Source organism: Vanessa atalanta, chromosome 20 (genome assembly GCF_905147765.1).
Source record: "Vanessa atalanta chromosome 20, ilVanAtal1.2, whole genome shotgun sequence".
In the NCBI taxonomy this organism is placed as follows: domain Eukaryota; kingdom Metazoa; phylum Arthropoda; class Insecta; order Lepidoptera; family Nymphalidae; genus Vanessa; species Vanessa atalanta.
This window is the reverse complement of record NC_061890.1, coordinates 844,595-859,666: the sequence shown is the minus strand read 5'-3', so window position 1 is coordinate 859,666 and position 15,072 is coordinate 844,595. Positions and strand designations below refer to the sequence as shown.

The 15,072-nt window shown below is 34.0% G+C and overlaps 1 protein-coding gene across 3 annotated transcripts in view; it reads right to left on the bottom strand.

Annotated features, from left to right (window-relative positions):
- Positions 1-15,072, bottom strand: part of LOC125071702 (unconventional myosin-XVIIIa) — a 219,568-nt gene that overhangs the window by 10,934 nt on the left and 193,562 nt on the right. For all 3 annotated transcript variants that reach the window (XM_047682047.1, XM_047682048.1, XM_047682049.1), the window contains one exon: positions 13,515-13,604. In XM_047682047.1, coding sequence (XP_047538003.1) covers positions 13,515-13,604 — 90 coding nt within the window. The remainder of the gene's footprint in view (positions 1-13,514; positions 13,605-15,072) is intronic.

Here is a 15,072-nt window from a genome sequence, read left to right as displayed (position 1 = left end):
TAGCAGAGAGTGGGAGGTCTAACTGTAACAACTATTTGATGGATCTGCATTTGCCACAACGCATCGTCGCTTGCCAAGCGCATTCGGAATTTCCCATCGGTTTAAATCCGTACACCCATCAAATCATTATTATTGAATTTCAAAATTATAATAGATAATATAAACTTCCCGTTTCTATAACTGACAACGCACACTCGAGATGATTGGCAGCCAAAAATCTTACGCATTTGTAAAAGCTAGCGTATGAAGTCAACAATGAAAAAATAAAGCTTTTGGCAAACGTCGCGTCCGTGCGGTAATAGCGGCCGATTCTTAAGCGCCATCACCAGCGCGTGAAGCTGTCTAATAGCCAACGATTATTATTCATTAACACATATTAACAATTTTCTTTACATTTACACATCTCACGAGTGCGATATTAATAGCATTAATAATGTTAACTACGTTATTTACTGACCTCGTCCATTTCAGAAACGGTTGTCCTATCCTCAGAGATTCCTCTGGAAGATCGACAGACGCTACTAGCTCTACTTCCGCTGCGACTGAATAGAGTAAAACCCTTGATCATGATATTGGTGGCCGATTTAGATCTTCCAATTTTCCTTCTTTTGCCGTCATAATACACGTCCAGATCAGGTTCACCTTTGTGACCTAATCTTCTCCATTCATCCATAACATGATCGGTTCTTTTCAGAAAGTTGTCGATCTTTGAGCTCAAATAGTTTGACGATGTCCCCTCCTCCAAATGAGCTGCGATTGGTTTAAACCTCTGTCTCACAGGTTGTTTTTTACAACCAAGAACAAATGATAGATTTGCGTCAAAAACAACGGGAGCCTGTTCCTTGGATTTCAATTCCTTTAGGTCAACTGCTTCTGAACGGTCGCAGGTCTGTGGAAACATCCGACGAGGAGTTGGACTTCTATTGTAAAGTGTCGAATTCATGCTGGAGGAGCGAGATAACGGTACATATGTGCCATTGCTACTGCACGTTGAGTATTGGCTAGCAGAACTTCTCACACTGCTATATGACAAAGGACTTGGTGACCGTGAGATGAGTAGGTTGCTGTTTGAACCGTGTCGCTTAGCGAGTTCCGCTATGGAACCTGTTTCTACCGAAAGCGACATAGTCCTTTTGTATGATGGACTAGGCGAACGAGTTGTTAAATAATTTCCATTCTCAGGTGCTGACTGAGGGATCGTACGGACCTCTTTCAAAGGCTTAGTGACAAATAATTTTTTACCATTTAGGAGACCGGTACAAAATTGAGATGGAACTTTCTCTTCGAATTGTATTGGTAAAGTTTTAGATTTCTTTACAGGCAGAATAGCTCTTGCGAACGGCGCCTTAGGCGGTTTCTTAGGAGTCGAATCCAATATGGGAGGCGATAGGAGCCCTTCGGAATTCGGCGACAGTATCCCATTGGTCGAAGCTGATGTGCCATTTATCTTTGTTTCCGGTATCTGGATACTGAGCGGTTTGGTATTCATTCCTTTCGGAGTTTTAATATCCGAGCTTACGTTAGGCATCTTGGTTCACGCGTATTATTTTCGTTTCCTACATAAGCGGAAGTGTTTCCCGTGGTGAAAGTCCAGTGCCATTTCACCGTGCAGTATTAGTGTCGCGAACGGCGCGATGTGCGTCGGGACATCGGTTGGAAATAGAACCGTCGCGAGAGGGCTTCGCGAACGCACTGCGCCGGCTAACTCGGTCGCCGGGCAGTCGTGGCCGCTCGACTATTTTAGTTTATGTAGATGTCGAAGTGCAACTCAGAATGACGCCCGTTAAACCTTCAAAATATACTAGTCCTTCATAGAAGTGTTTACTTACGCACGAATCCGACCTTGCGTATCGACTGCGCAAGCGCATTTACTAAACAAATTTTAGATATTTAACTATAATTATACTAGAAAGTCTAAACACAGTTTATTTTAAATATTGGTCTATTAATATAATTTAATTACTCTCATCATATATTTATTGTTAAAATTAAGTTTATTTCAAGTATGAACGTTGATAATTGATGTCATTGTAGATGGTGATGAATGGGAGTCTAGATGGGGATTCGTACCCACAGTTGCAACGAGGATCGAGCCACCAGTAAAAGTTTTCCCAGGGTGGTTGTCGCCCGGCCTCCAAGTCCGGGGTCAAGTCTATCGGAATTATTTTTCTTGCAGCGTTACTACTTGCAGGCCATCCAAACGATCCGTACATATGGTACTGTTTTAGTTACTTTTATAAAACCAGTGTTTTGTACATGCAAAAACATTTCAGTTAAATATTTATTTAATTAATAGATTTCAAGCATTTTGCATTTATGATCCATATTGGAATGTCCTGTGACGACACGACGACAGTCGTTTGTTTACAGTATAGAGTTGTTTTGGTTCGCTTTTTAAATCTCAATAATCTCTTGGCAAAATGAAAATACGCAATAACAATATATTTACGCGCAAGAAATTTTATAAAAATATTCTATTTTTGGCAAATAACAATTTTGGTTTTGCCAAGAATTCGTTGTAACGATAGTAAACCAAAAAATGTGACTGGTTTCGTAAAGTTTTAATAGAATACTAATTTAGTATAAATTTAGATATTTTACACGTAAATAAGAATTTCGAGTAATTCGTATCGCAAACGGGTTCGTTGGAATTGGACATATTCTTGTTATTATTTTGCGAATTCTATATATTTGGACGAAGCTCATTTAAAACCTAATCACATAACACTGTAATTAATTATATCGCGCCGAATTAATTTAATTACTTTTGTTACAGTTGATTCTCTATACCAGATTCTCATTAAATTGGGTTCAGTGGCTTAACAACCAACTGTTATGGTTCCTTTTTTGTATTTATTATTAATTAAAACAAAAATAAACTTTGTATAGTTGTATATGAGTTAAACTTTGATAAAAGCGTGTCGATATAGATTTGTAGAGCTCGTGGGCTGGCTATGGCGGGTTGAATGATAGAATAACAACACTCGCCAAAACCCGATGCACGCCAATGCTTCGACATCCGTCATATATTTGAAATAATTACGCAATCCTACGCATGTAACTAAGTCGTTGAGCTTCGACAACGTTAATTAGTCGGAAAAATATTCTATGCTACGCATATCACCACTTTGCGAATACGAAAGAATTACAATAGTATGAACTTCATTCTTTAAACTTTTTTGATGTAGAGAATATTTATAAAAGTGTTCAAATTTTAAACCTACAAGTACCTTATCAAACTAAACAGGTATTAGCAAATACCCTAATAAGACAATTTGTTTCAAACTCTATATAGTCAAACTATTATTATATTTAATTGTATTAATTGAAGTCAGACCCAAGTCTACGTGTTATGTATGCAATACATAATGTAATTCAATCTAGATCAATATTTATGTTATGAAGTCAGTCAGTCAGTCAGTCCCAGTTCTTACTCCGATTCGATCCGAATGAATGGAAATGAATGAATTTGCGTCAGATAGATAGTTTAATTTTAAAGTACATATAATATATGACTTTAGGTTACGCTTAAGGACGTTTCGATATAAATGAACATTGATATATCTCAGATGCCTTCGCGTTATATAGTTACAGAAATTCTCTTGTTTGTGTATATAATATTAGTTTAAAATGGTTTATGTAAATCGAATGTCTTGTTGATTGAAACGATATTATAGAGACGACTAATAAAAATAATAAAAAAACAAAAGCAAAAGTTATACACTCTTAAACCTAATATAAAGTTTAACGAATGATAATAAAGGTCTACATTCCGAACCGTTGGTTTTAAAACTTGGAGACGTTATTTGAATAAAGTTTGGTGTTTAGGGATAATGTGTTTCTGCTTTTATTCGGTACTAAGCACACACACACACACACATTTGCGAGTAAGGATAGGATTCAGTCGTTCCATTCAATGCCAAAACATCATAGTTATGTGATTTGTTTATAAACATTTTATAACCGTTTAATGAACTTATATAATATGTAATTATATGTTGTTTTATGTAACACTATAATCACTACCATTAGTCGTAATCAAAATTATTAAATTCATTTCAATGAAACATTTCACTGTGATTAATAATTTACTAAAATTACATAAGTTATAAAAAGCGATTAATCAAAGCTTATAAGAATTATGTAATTATTTAATTAGAAAATATTTTAATTTTGATTAATTATTATTTGTGGAGCTGAGCGATCGGCATTGTACAGCGTGGTGGAATAAGCTCTGAGGCTTGTTAAAAATAGAGATATATCAATGTGTACACCTACATGTTTATATATTATTATGATAAAAAGCGTGGAGTTAATGCTTGTTTACTTCCAGGCAGGAGACATAACATACATATATAATTGTATTTAACTAACATGACTGTATTTTTAGATGTTGAAAAAGAGTAACTACTGAGTTTCTTGCCGGTTCTTCTCGGTAGAATCTACATTCCGAACCGGTGGTACTTTAAACAGTTTGTTAAATGACGATTCAAAAGCCTACTTGAAGAATGTATATTTTGATTTGATTTGTCAACGATCCCGAACATTTGTTAGTAATAAAAATAAATATAATAACAATAAATAGAGTTATACTGCACGGGTTTATTGCTAAATAAATAACAATTTATGAATAAATTATTCGTTTTCACAAAATCAAAATGAAGTTGTCAGAAAGTCACAATTGTGACACAAGATGTATGGTTGATGTTGAGTTTCGTATCTTAAATCCTTGAGTTATTTTAACAAAAGCTATGAGATCAACCGAAAATACGCCAACGAGACACATCTCATATATTTATATCGAGGCAACCGAAATTTCCAGAAGTAAAATTTTATTTGCCATTTCTTGATAATAATTAGCAATAAACAGCATTAAATTTATAATTTTCTCTAACGTTGGGTTATTTTCAGTAAAATAAATCATCGGGAATTGGACAAGTTTCAACCTAATGCTAAGCTCATACAAACGTAACAGACAGGGGTCTCTCACTCGCCATGACATTATCGTATAATGTTACTACTTGTAAACATACCAAATCGAATATATTTTATACAAGTAAACTTTACAATACAACGTTTTTGAAACGTCAATTTTAAACACTACCACCGTTTCGGGAAGCAGCTTCTAGCGAGAAAATACGGCAAGAAACGCGTATAGTTGCTCTGCTAACCAATAGAAAAAGTTCATGGGCAGACGAATTATATGAGCTCAGTGTGAACTTAGGACGTCCGGATCTGCGGCCGGCAGTAAAGCATTAGTCCGTCTACATAAATTACATAAAAATATGAGCAATCGAAAGATCAGCAGACGAGATCTGTCCGTACTCAATACTACAGTTTTCGAAGTTGGAACATTACGTCTGTGTGCATCGCCCTGTCCATCCTTACGTATTCACTTACGTAACGATCGGCTTACCGATATTAGTAAGGCAATCCGTATATATTGACGCACGTACGTCATACAACTATTAGGTATAATAAACGAATTGCGTTCGTTTGTTTTACAGCAAATTTTGACAGAGGCTGCAAGCTAGCACGGTACGCTTTAAAAAAATGTTTTTACGAAGTAATTTTATGCATGACTCGTTTGACCTGAATTTTAAACATTTTTATTTCAGTCTGGAATATTGAAACAATCTAATTATGTTATAATTCTGTGAGTTCGACGACTTGCATATATATAGGTATACGATTTAGTTTCGCGACGCATCGCGCGTATAGGTAGAGCCATCACGGCTCAGTGGTTAGAGCACGTGAATCTGAACCGATGATTCCGGGTTCAAAACCGGGCAAGCACCACTCTGTGCCTATTTTGTGTTCATTACCAATACAAATAAAATTTGGCACTTTATATCCCGGAATAATTTACTTTACACCTTCAAAATTTATATTCTTCACCTCCACCCTCACACGTGTGGGAAGCTTCGGCCGAAAACTAATATATACTCGATCATTTTATATATATGTTACTCATGCTCCAATATTATATTTATGGTATAGAAGTCCATCCGCCACATGCAGATTTCCTTCGCATCCGATCACGAGATCAAATACAAACACAAATTTGGGGCACGAAAACTTCCCGGATTTGAATCTAGATCTTCTAGATAGTCGGTTGAAATCCACATGCTCAATTCTCTGATTAAATTATCATACCAATTTAAAAAAAAAATATTTCATTACAATTTTTTTAAGTGGCATACCAACACCGTCACCCACGCTCCAACACAATTATTCTCAAAATAAAAATACACAAATAAACATCATAGCCAATGTATGTATACACGTTTCCTTGACCGAGACGATATAAATACAATTAGAAAAAAAAAAAAACATCGACGTATGAAACTAATTCTATAAACTTTCCACAAGAATTCGTGAGTCAAGGTAGAGGTAGGTGTTTTTCATTTGTAATCGTTGGCACGACAGAGCGCGAATTAAAACTTTCGACAGGATATTATGTTTTCTTAAGAGCAAAATATACTTTATTCAAGAAGGCTTTTACGAAAACTGTAAATGATGCTACACCCGCTCGTAATGTAGATTATACTGAAAAGAACCGACAAGAAACTAAGTAGTGACACTTTTTCAACATTTAAAATACAAAACTATTTTAGTTAAATACAATTAATTATATATGTATATTATATATCCCGCTTGGAAGTCAACGATTATTAGCTCCACGCTTTATTATCATCTTTGTAATCTTGTTTAGAATCAAATGCTTTTTTTTATTAATGTATTTATTACAAATGATTTAAATTTATGAATCGGCAAAGTTAAAAATATGTGCGCAATTTTATATAAACTGCAGTTAAGTCTGATATATGAAGGATTGTCTTAATTTAAAAAAAAAAAAACAATCAATCAATACTTACTAACATTATACGTATTGTTCATCGTATTGAGTTTATACTGTATATGGTTACCCATAGGTGAACTTGTTTGCACTTATGTTTAGTTCTGGCATGGTACTGTCAACGGACACCAGGACTGATTGCGTCGAATCAGCTTTTTTTAATCAAATTGATACGTATCGCACCTCCCATGGAAATTAGCTACACTTAATAAACTATACTTTTACGATTACATCAAAAACCACAGACTTTCCTCAATAGAAATTAATAAAAAAACTCCAAACGCAAAATCAAAAATATGAACTACGAAATAGGACTCTTCAAAATAGCTTACGAATAATTTATAAATTAAACTATATAAAAAGTTACTCACAGGCATATCGGTTACAATGTGTTCGTCATAAAGGTAAAAGAAAAATCACTCGACAACAAGACACACCGTCTTTGCTCTAACGATCACAAAACGAACTCCAAACATCAAATCAAATTATGAACTACAAAATAGGAACCCGCGAAATCACTTTCGACTTACTTTTTTAAATATTATTAAGATACTACTTACATGCATTTGTGATGTTGATCCATGAAGCAATAACGAATCAATGAACGACTCGCTTTAATTAATACTTAACTTAAACTAACTACACTTAAACGATGTGGTTTTAAAACGATTATCGATTTAATACGATTTTAATTTAAAATTAATGATTAATTATTATTATGACCCGATTGTCTTCAAAACTCGTTTAAAATATTATTACGAAATTTTCAAAGAATTTCAAATCAAATCGATAATATTTTAACGAATTTTATCGCGTTCGATACAACTGTCGATTTAGCGTTCGCTTTGAAAACACGAACACAAAATATAATAGTAACTAAGATGTTGACATGAGACTTAATTCCACCAAGGAGAGCGGCTTCGTACAGTCACCTGCGAAACCCGTAAATGAAGATTCCATATGGAGGGTATTGTATATTAAAAAAAAAAAACTGGACCGTATAGTTTGACAAGTTTCACTAGGATGTTCGATAGCGATACGAATTTATTAGTGCCGATAGTATTGTTATATATAATAATAAATTAGAATTTTATTAAGCAAAACACGCACGTAAATAGTGTAAATCAAAACGATTGCGGAAATTCGCTTCATTAAACTGAACAATGTCAGCACCGATGAAACACTATAAATAATAAATTACTCAACCCAACGAAAAAAATATCATCAAAATCGGTTCAGTAACAATAAAAAATATAAATAATAATAAACGTAAAATATATAAATGGATTGAAGACTTTCCAAAAAATTACACACATTACATACATACACATACACTTCGTCATCGGGAAGGAATAAAGTCTTAAACACCAAAGGTTCTTTTGGTAAATGAGGTTTAAACTTTAAAGTTAGGTTAGTAAGCCTCATTTAATGTATGAAATAATTTTGTATCTGATTGTACTTGTTAAAGCGTTTCGCATCACTGAACGCAGGTTAATAATAATCAAATCCTATTGTTTTCAATTGCGACGGTCGCTAGCTGTACATTTCTATATTTATGCCCAATTGAATCCTAGATTTTAAACCCGAGACGAAATGGTCCAGCAGAGCGGACGTCTTAATCGAAGGTTGAAGGTACGGATTCTGACAAACTCCGTAATAGGAACATTAAATTCTTTGTAGTTTTTAAATGTTTTTTTTTTCTTTTTTATTTTCAATATATATTTATAAAACTTTTTTTTTCGAGAGGCAAAGGACCAAATTATAAATTTATTTTTATGTATTAAATAATTCAAAAATCAATTCGTGAAAGGTTCTACATAAAAATACATATACATATTATTCTAAACATAATTATGTTTTAATTTATTTATCAACATCATCTAGTGTTACAGATGGATAATAGGTATGCTGAAAGGTTTATATATAGTACTTGAAGTCGTGTGCGGTTATTGCAGTAAATACGTTGTAATTATATCTTTATAGATAGTACAAGATCTATCCGATAGATGGCGTTGTTGATAATAAACGTTCAAAATTTATTATGGTATAGTATTTTAAGTACTACAGTATTTAAATTACATTCCAATATAATTACTTAATAAAAGTACAGCCCTTTAACGTCCCACTGTTGGGCTAAGGATTTCACTAATTTTTGAGGAGGTTTGCAGGTCCTCGAGAAACAGGATAAAGAGATACTGAATTTTGCCTGTTTAAGTATTTATTTATTATCGCTCGATTCATGTGGGGTCGATACAGTTTTAGCGTTTAATTTAATATGTTATAATTTTAATATAATTAACTAAACTAAACGTTGAAAATAAAAAAAAGGTTAAATTAAATCTTGAGTTCATTAATGCAATTAAAGTTTTTATTGAATATCACGAGCCATTAAGGAGTAAAATGCAATAACTAGTGAAGTGAAGTTAACCAACCAAAAAACACGTATTACCAAGATCAAACCACTTGTCCCGCATTGCTTAGGTCATTACTGTAATGACACCTTGGACGACCAGAGCTTGTCTTGGACAAGTTATTAAAATATATACATATATATATATATATACCGGACCGGATATATATATATATCAGAACCGGTACCGTATACAATTACTAGATATTCTGGTCTATAACCCTACGCAAAAAATAGTGTTAAAATTAATTATTCAAACTGTTTTATTAAATATATTAATAAGTAATAACTTTGCCGGTTCTTCTCAGTTTAAATCGGTGGAGGTGGCCGAACATTAAAATGGGATCTTTACAGTTGAAAATTCAACGTGGCTAGCATTTTCCACGAGCTCATGACTTGTAGAGACGCAGTTTTTAATATTTCTTTACATACATACTAAATTAAGTCATACAATATAAACATTACGTGAACAAATTATTACAATATGAAATCCATTCTTGATCTCATGACACTAATTAAATATAGTTTAATTGTGGATCGTAATTTAAAAATTCCACAATGATTATTCAATAACTAATGTAGTTAAAAGTATTTTTACATTCCGCAGACATTATGCTGTTGTAAGAATACTTCTTCAAGACTACCAGTAACATGTTTTTGGATTGAGGTTTTGGAGGATTCGATTTACGTAGTAAAGTATCTTTATATGTATTTAACGTAACGCGACATTCCTGTGCGAGTAAGTGCAAAAAAAAAATTAAGATCTACACGGATGCAAACGTAATTAGGACTGTTGATATTTATATATAATACTCTTTATTGCACTGAGAAATTTTTTACATGGTAATTTTACTCATGAGATTATTGTTCACAATGGCGGGCTTATTTCTAAAAGAAATTTCTTCCAGCCAACCCACAGCTGTAAGAGATAGTGTTATGTAGCAGGTATAAGTAGTGCAACATTAGATACTCTTACTAATAATATATAAAAGAAACAATTTTAATATAATATAATATATATAATATAAAATAATTTTAATATAATATGTATTACGTTTATATAAATATCTATAATATAATAAATACATATATACTAAATTATTATACTTATACTACATCTAAATACACAAATATTATAAATATATCTACTGTAAAAATAAAAAATAAACTAAAAGATAATAGTAAATTTGTCAAAATTTATGAAAGTAGTGAGAGAAAGTGCTCTTTTACTCTTTTTTTAAAGAGGTTGATGTTTGGACTCTTTTGAATGTGTTTTGGGAGACTGTTCCAGAGATTTGCTGCACGTACCGTGAAGGAGTTAAGCAGAAACTTTGTATTACCTCTAGGCACTACTAACTCTGAAGTAATACAGGAACGTCTGGAACGTGTTGGAGGAGGAAGAAGGTTGAAACGGGAGCGAAGGTAAGCAGGAGAATTTGGATCATTAAGAATATTAAAAAGGACTGACAGGATGTGCATATCACGGCGAAGGCGGATAGGGAGCCATTTAAGTTGATTACGAAATGCAGATATATGGTCATATTTACGTAGACCGTAAATGAACCGAATAGCCAGGTTTTGAAGACGCTCTAATTTATTAAGTAGCTCCTCAGTCACATCCAAATAGCACACATCAGCGTAGTCGAGGATTGGTAGAAGAAGAGATTGCGCTAGCATAATTTTTGTGCTGAAAGGGAGAAAGTATTGGAGACGTTTAAGAGAGTGGTAAGTGTAGTGTATCCGCTTGCTAACATCATTGACTTGGGCTACCCAGGACATATTGCAGTCAATAATAAGACCCAAGTTCCTTACTGAATCGCAGTAAGAAATTGGAATCCCGTCATAAAGTAGTTTGGGGACTAGCCCCCAGTCTAGCTTGCTTCTAAGCCTGCTACTGCCTACAATTATAGCTTGTGATTTTTTGGGATTCACAAGAAGGCCAAAAGATATAGCCCACGACTGAATAGCAGACAGGTCCATATTCAGTAAATCAACAGCCCTGGGTAGCTCAGCCAAACTAAAATGTCGATAAAGCTGTAGATCATCTGCATACAGATGGAAGGGAGAAGTAATAAATCGGGAAATGTTATTAATAAAAACAGAAAACAGTAATGGTGAAAGTACGCCGCCTTGAGGGACACCAGCCGTGAGCTCTAACCAATCTGACGAGGAATCGTCGGTTTTTACACATTGCTGGCGTCCGAAGAGGTATGAATGAAACCAGTTAATAACAAGAGGAGAGACGTTGACTGCACGAAGAGAACCAAGAAGTATGTCAAAGTCAACGGAGTTGAAGGCGCTGCTAAAATCCAACAGAGCAATTGCAGTGAGCTTGGTGTTATCCATAGCCCACCGCACATCCTCCGTTATCTTCAGCAAGGCACCAACAGTGCTGTGGGATGGACGAAAGCCAGATTGGAAAGGACATAACAGGTTGTAAGTTGTAAGAAAGGAATAAAGTTGTTCGTGTACAATGGACTCAATTACCTTAGAGAGGATAGGGAGGATAGATATAGGACGATATTGGGACATAGAAGTAGGATTGCTGGTTTTGGGAAGAGGTATAACGATAGCCTTCTTCCAGAGTGTTGGGAAGACATTGCATGAAAGTGAATAATTTATAATGTGGGTGATCACTGGTGCAATGTCATCCAACACTGGTAGTATCATATTAAGGCTGAGGCTATCGCTACCAATGGCTTTGGTGGAAATAGAACGGACACACTTCTTGATAACATCTTCAGAAACCAACTGGAAAAAGAAAGAGGGACAGTTTGGTGGTTCAAGAGAAGATAAATAAGAAAGAGTATCTGATTTCGTTATAGGATCTACAGTAGTGGGAGGGCTAGTGAAGAAAGAATTTAGTGCTTTAAGGTCAACGGAACTGTGGCAGGCTACAGGAGTTTTGTCCACACCCATTGACCTTAAAAAACTCCAAACTTGGGTTTGACAGAGATTTTTGATTGTTGAGTGAATGTAGCGACGTTTTGCGTCCCTGCACATTCTGTTGCAGATGTTACGTAATCTTTTGTATGCTACAAAATTTATTAGTAAAATATAATCTTATGTTTTTATTTAATAGATTATTAATAATACATTTAGGTGTTTCACATCTCCGGTAGACGTGGCAATCACTGGCAAAATATCTCTTTAAATTTGGCAAATTTTGACAAGTTACAAATTTCGATTGTGCTTATATATTTAAAGGAATTCACATAATATTTTTGATAACGAAGTTATTGACCTGAGTCAAGGTTTACCGGTTCTGTTTTAAATATTCAAGTAGGTATTTAATTACGAATATTACTTTGTTTTCGATATGCATCATAAAATTGAGCATATTATATAGGTATCTAGATAAAGAACCATATACATAGCTGCATTACAAAAATAAAATTGTCAATATTTATGTATTCAACACGCAATGATCACAAAAGTTACTGTGATAATTTTAAACTACAACATAATGGTTACGTAATCGTCACTGACTTTTTTAGGAACTGCAAATACGGAAATTGCAAATGATTTCAGTGGAAACGCACCATAAGATAAGTCCAAGTAATAGCTATTCAGCAACGGTAAATATTAATTAATTTCCTTGGTTACGTTTAACCGGTAATCGTATAAAACGCATATCTGGCGTGCCTTATCTGTTATCTGTCCCTCGTTGATCACCTACGTGGTGAGTCTAGTTGGATGAAAGTAAATAGCCGATATAGCTCAGTGGTTATAGCACGTGAATGTCAACTGAAGATAATGTGTTCAAACTCTGAATTTTTTGCCTAATATGTGTTTATAATATAATTTCATGCTCGGTGGTGAAGAAAACATGCATGTGTATGAAAATTATGAAATTATGTCACATGTATATGCAGCCATTGGCTTTGGCAAAGCGAACTAATCTCCAAACCTTCTCTAGAGGAGTGGAGGATATTTTTGGAGGTTTAATACTATTCACCGACTTTAATCTACTCTAAGTACCTCAAAGAACTCTCTTGGGATAAGCCCGACTTGTACATTTCTTCATTTAGTTAAGACATATCTCCTTGTAAGATCAATTGTGTGTTATAATGAGATTTACAACATTATTACGTAGTAAAATGGAAAAGGTACATTAATGAGGAAAAATTATATGACATTCTTATCGAGACGAGGTCTAGTCTCATGCAGTTCAAATTAGCACTATCCACAGTACCCGTTAACTCGTATAAGACCTTTTAAAAATACGGATATCACTAATCTTACCTTATTTTCGAATTTTTCCGTCTCGTTCTTGTAATGCGTCCGTTCGCTTTCAACTTTTTCTAGTTTAGCCCGCAGTGTCTCCAACTCCTCCTGTAAACATAAGCGACACGTTTTTATTTTAAACTCAAATAAGTAAATACTATGTTAAGTAACATAATAAGTCATTCATCTGTACCGGGGGCGCGTTGCGGCTCAATAATCCGTACGTGCTGTAGTCGCAAAAAATAACCAGGCTAAGCATTCCCAAGGAAGACTACTCGGGCAAACGGTGTTACAAAACCGAAAAAAAAAGCATAAAAGGCTATGAATGATGACAATGATGAAATTGAATTCGAAAAGAATCACACAAGGAGTATTTATTGGAGAATTTATTTGTAAGATATCACTTGAAAAAAAATTGTTTTGATTTCGAACTTTTGTACCAACAGAAGTGATTTATTATGAAAATGTTCAGCCTGTGATGTTGGTGATTCTTTAAATGGCGGCGGTCGATGAAACCAATCGCGTGCTATCCGCATCAGTCCACTGCTATGTAAGATCTCTCATCATTTAGAGAACATTGCAACGACAACAAGTACTAATATACGGAATAATATACGGTATCTCATTTAATTTACCTTTGCCGTTTAAAAAAAATCGTAATTGGGACAAGCTGTACCTGTCTCCGATCTGATGATAGAGGTTTGGAGCAATCGAAAATTGTCCTCGTCCGAGTCTTTATCCCATCACCAAGACATTTTGGCTCATACAATCAGTTATTCAAAAGTACATCATACAAGCAGAGGATGTAGTTTGTCACAGAGTCCAAAAGACGGAACATTAGTAATATTACATAAACGCAAAAAATGAAATGACTGGTACATATGACGTTATGCAAATTTTAAAAAATATATCTTTGTTCCGCTCGAGTCCTTGTATTTCCAGGTCAAATGCACTTATTCTTACCCGTTACATTATAAAATAATACATTTATTTTGATTAATTTAGATTGCAACATTTTGACTTTTAAAGTACTTTATGGACACTCATGCTTTTATTGAGACACATATGTTATTTATTTGAACTAAAACCTTTTTGTTAAACATCCATCATTCTGTTAATTACATTTGTTCCAAAAAAAAAAAAAAAAACTCATATTTCGAACATAATCTTGACAACTGCTAAAAAAAGCCGAACTTACACTTAAGGCTCCGATACATCACTTAACATTTCCACATTACCGCACACTCATTTGCATTTCCGGATATTCGAACATGATTCAACCTGATCGCGAGTTCATTGGACATATTACGTCAAACATAAAAGATATATACAATATTTAAATTCAAATGCAAAATTCAAATGGACATTATTTCCGATACTGATTAATTTTCATAATAAATCATTAAAAATTAGAACTATATTACGTATCATATATACAAATAATGGTGCATGTAATATAACGATATAATTATAACCAACGCAATAAATCGATGTATGGATAAGTAATATTTATATAGATATATAGGCGGGCTCATTTTTCGCCCAGAGGCAATTTAACGAGTAATTGATGTTACCA